Source organism: Cornus florida, unplaced genomic scaffold, assembly GCF_030987335.1.
Source record: "Cornus florida cultivar Cherokee Brave unplaced genomic scaffold, ASM3098733v1 CherokeeBrave_3.0.0_Hap2_Chr02, whole genome shotgun sequence".
In the NCBI taxonomy this organism is placed as follows: domain Eukaryota; kingdom Viridiplantae; phylum Streptophyta; class Magnoliopsida; order Cornales; family Cornaceae; genus Cornus; species Cornus florida.
The window spans coordinates 5679362-5682113 of NW_026775572.1; the positions used below are offsets into that span (position 1 = coordinate 5679362).

Consider the following 2752-nt stretch of genomic DNA (forward strand, 5'->3'; position numbering starts at 1 on the left):
GGGGAAGACTGTAGGCTCGACATTTGCTCTGCTGACTCTTTGTTGATATGAACAGGTGTGCAGTGTGTCCCTAAAGCAAAAATACAAATGTAACCCATCACCAGCACCAGCACCAGCACCAGCACCAGCACCAAATTGAATTGGTTTCATAAAACTTGGTGGATAACATGTCCTTGTCAGCTTGTCCGCGCAGGTTTTGATGCTTACTTCCCTACTTAACCGCAAATTGATCTTTCTGGTCAATTATTTCCTGATATATTTAAAAAATGGTCAAGCAGAGTTGTTAGATAACTAATAGTCTCATTATGGAGGACAATGACTTTTGATAACTTGTAGATTATGCAATTCCATTATAGATAGCATAAAGCTTTTACCCAATTAGAAATTGCCAGGGGCATTTCATTTTTTAAGTTATTAGAATGGGAAAACAACAGTACAGTGTGACATCAATTTACATTATAAGATGGTAGCTTCTTGCTAATGTTCGGTACCACATGACATTAGACAACTTAATCAAAGCAAATACTAACCAATTCCATTTATTTATTAGTTTCGTGTCACCAGATATACATTTCAAGACACTTGAAGGAGGGTTGAAAAAACCTTAGCACCTCCATTACAATACGAAGTAAAATTACATTACATAAAGAGCTCTGCTCTCAAACACCGCCAAGTTAATTACACGAACCACCTTAATTTACAGACTCTAGGAATACAACATATACAGTAGCCTTTTTCTTCAATGATTATGAAGGGAAAAGAAGCTTTCATGATATAGACATGGCTTTTTGTACCTCTCCTTGTTCTCTATGCTTCTGAAGGTTTTGCTGTTGATGTTATAGCAAACCAGACCTTTCTGCTCCGTGTTAATCAATATTTCTCCGTCGTCTTCCTCACAAGGAACAATTCCAAGAATCTCACAACTACCCTCCGTGGCGGAGAGGCTGATGCTGTATCCTTTGACCCAAATGCTATTCTTGCAGTCCTTCAGCATCCATATATCCATAGTTGACTTTGCAGCCAAACAGTATACCAAACACACAAACCCATTCAGTCCAACTAAAAACAGTGAGTTGGAGTCGAGCTCTGAATACCAACCCGGATAAGAAATGACTCCAAATTCTTCTGTCTTCATATCAAACAACACAATCGAATTGCTCTGTTCTGAAACCATCCAATAAATCACTCCGTCGACACATACAGGTAAACGATCCGTCCAGACCTTGTAAGGACAATCATTTACCCTTTTCCAGGAACCAGAATCAACCCCCTCACCATCTCTCAGTGTGAACACCTCACAAGCCATTCCCTCATCGCTCACAAACGATTCTTGGAAGAACAAATGAACAATTTTATATTCATTTGAGCCACAAAGGTACCCAAAACCAACTGTGTAGTAAGGATCAGTGAGCGAAGCACGTGGCACGCTAACGAATTCTCTGGTGCCGGGATTACAAACATACAAACGATACATACAACGCAAGAAAATGAGATGGCCACAAGAAGTGAAGGTGTAAATAGGACCACCAGTTGGTGCCCTGATCTTATTATCACAAGTACCATCCATGTCTATGGAGGTAAGATCAACCATGACTTTGTGCTTCTTTTCTTCAGTGGTTTGGCCTGAAGAGTAAGAACGATAGAGCAACAAAGGGTTGCTCTTTGAGAGTTGACGGTGACGACTTAAAAAACATTCGTCGAATGATATGAGACCGAGCCAGTGTTTTGAAACGCACCTGAACTTGCAGAGAACTTTGACTGGGAGCCTTGAGAGTATTTCTATTATCAGGTCCCGGGGTAGAGAGCCGACGCCGGCGATTTCCATCATGGACGATGGACCATCTTTTAAGATGTGGACCAAAACCATTTGGAATGTCAAACTTGATGGCTCACAGAAAAAGCTTTGTTCCTAATAGTTGTTTGTTGAGTTTGATTATACAAGCACTCAGGGATGTATATTTATTTATCTACCCACTGTGTGCATAATAAATTAGTGCTGGGACGACGTGTCGTCACATCGTTGCATAAACTACCCGAAGCATCATTATGGTAGGCCATGGTATTGACATCTGTGATCTGACACAAACGCTATAGGGTAGGACCCTGATTGTGGGTTGTAATCTTTATTTACTCCTTCTATTCCTTAAATCTATCTTGGATAATAATATATATTTTGGATTTAAAGCTAGCTTTAAAGAGAGAAATAAGTAACTTGTATGTGTAAAATTTGGTGCATGACACAACCTTTTATATATATATATATATTATCTCTGAAGCTTTTACCAATATCATTGCCTTTTAATATTTTGGTGTTTATCATTTCCTCGTGCTCTTCTTTTGGTTTGTTACATACGGAGTGGTTCTTTCTTCACATATGTGGGTCTTCTTCTTGGACTTCTGGACATAATTAGTGGTTGTACGTTTTTTTTTTCTTCATAGTGGTTGTACTTGACACTAACACATCGCACAACTATTCATATAAAATTCTTATCTTCTTTTATCCTGTCATGATTTGTGTGTATATATATAATACTCTTGGATGACATAATTGTTGACTACTATAAGTAGTATAAGTACTTATAAAAATGGGGCTTGGTTAGTTGCTTTTTGTTGTATAAGTACCACTTGTACAGACAATAGAATTCTAAAAACTTAAAATTTGACACCATTTCTAAAAAATATGAAACCAAAAAAATAAGGATAAGAATCCGTCACTAAATTAGTGTAGCCATAAAAAAATTAGCTATACCCG

The 2752-nt window shown here is 38.0% G+C and overlaps 1 protein-coding gene across 1 annotated transcript; it reads right to left on the reverse strand.

The window, feature by feature from the left end:
- Positions 1–513: 513 nt before the first annotated feature.
- On the reverse strand, positions 514–1972 carry LOC132293292 (F-box protein At1g11270-like). The gene has a single exon (XM_059790719.1). The coding sequence runs from the start codon at positions 1865–1867 to the stop codon at positions 740–742; it is 1128 nt and encodes a 375-aa protein (XP_059646702.1). The 5' UTR covers positions 1868–1972; the 3' UTR covers positions 514–739.
- Between the last annotated feature and the right edge of the window lie 780 nt (positions 1973–2752).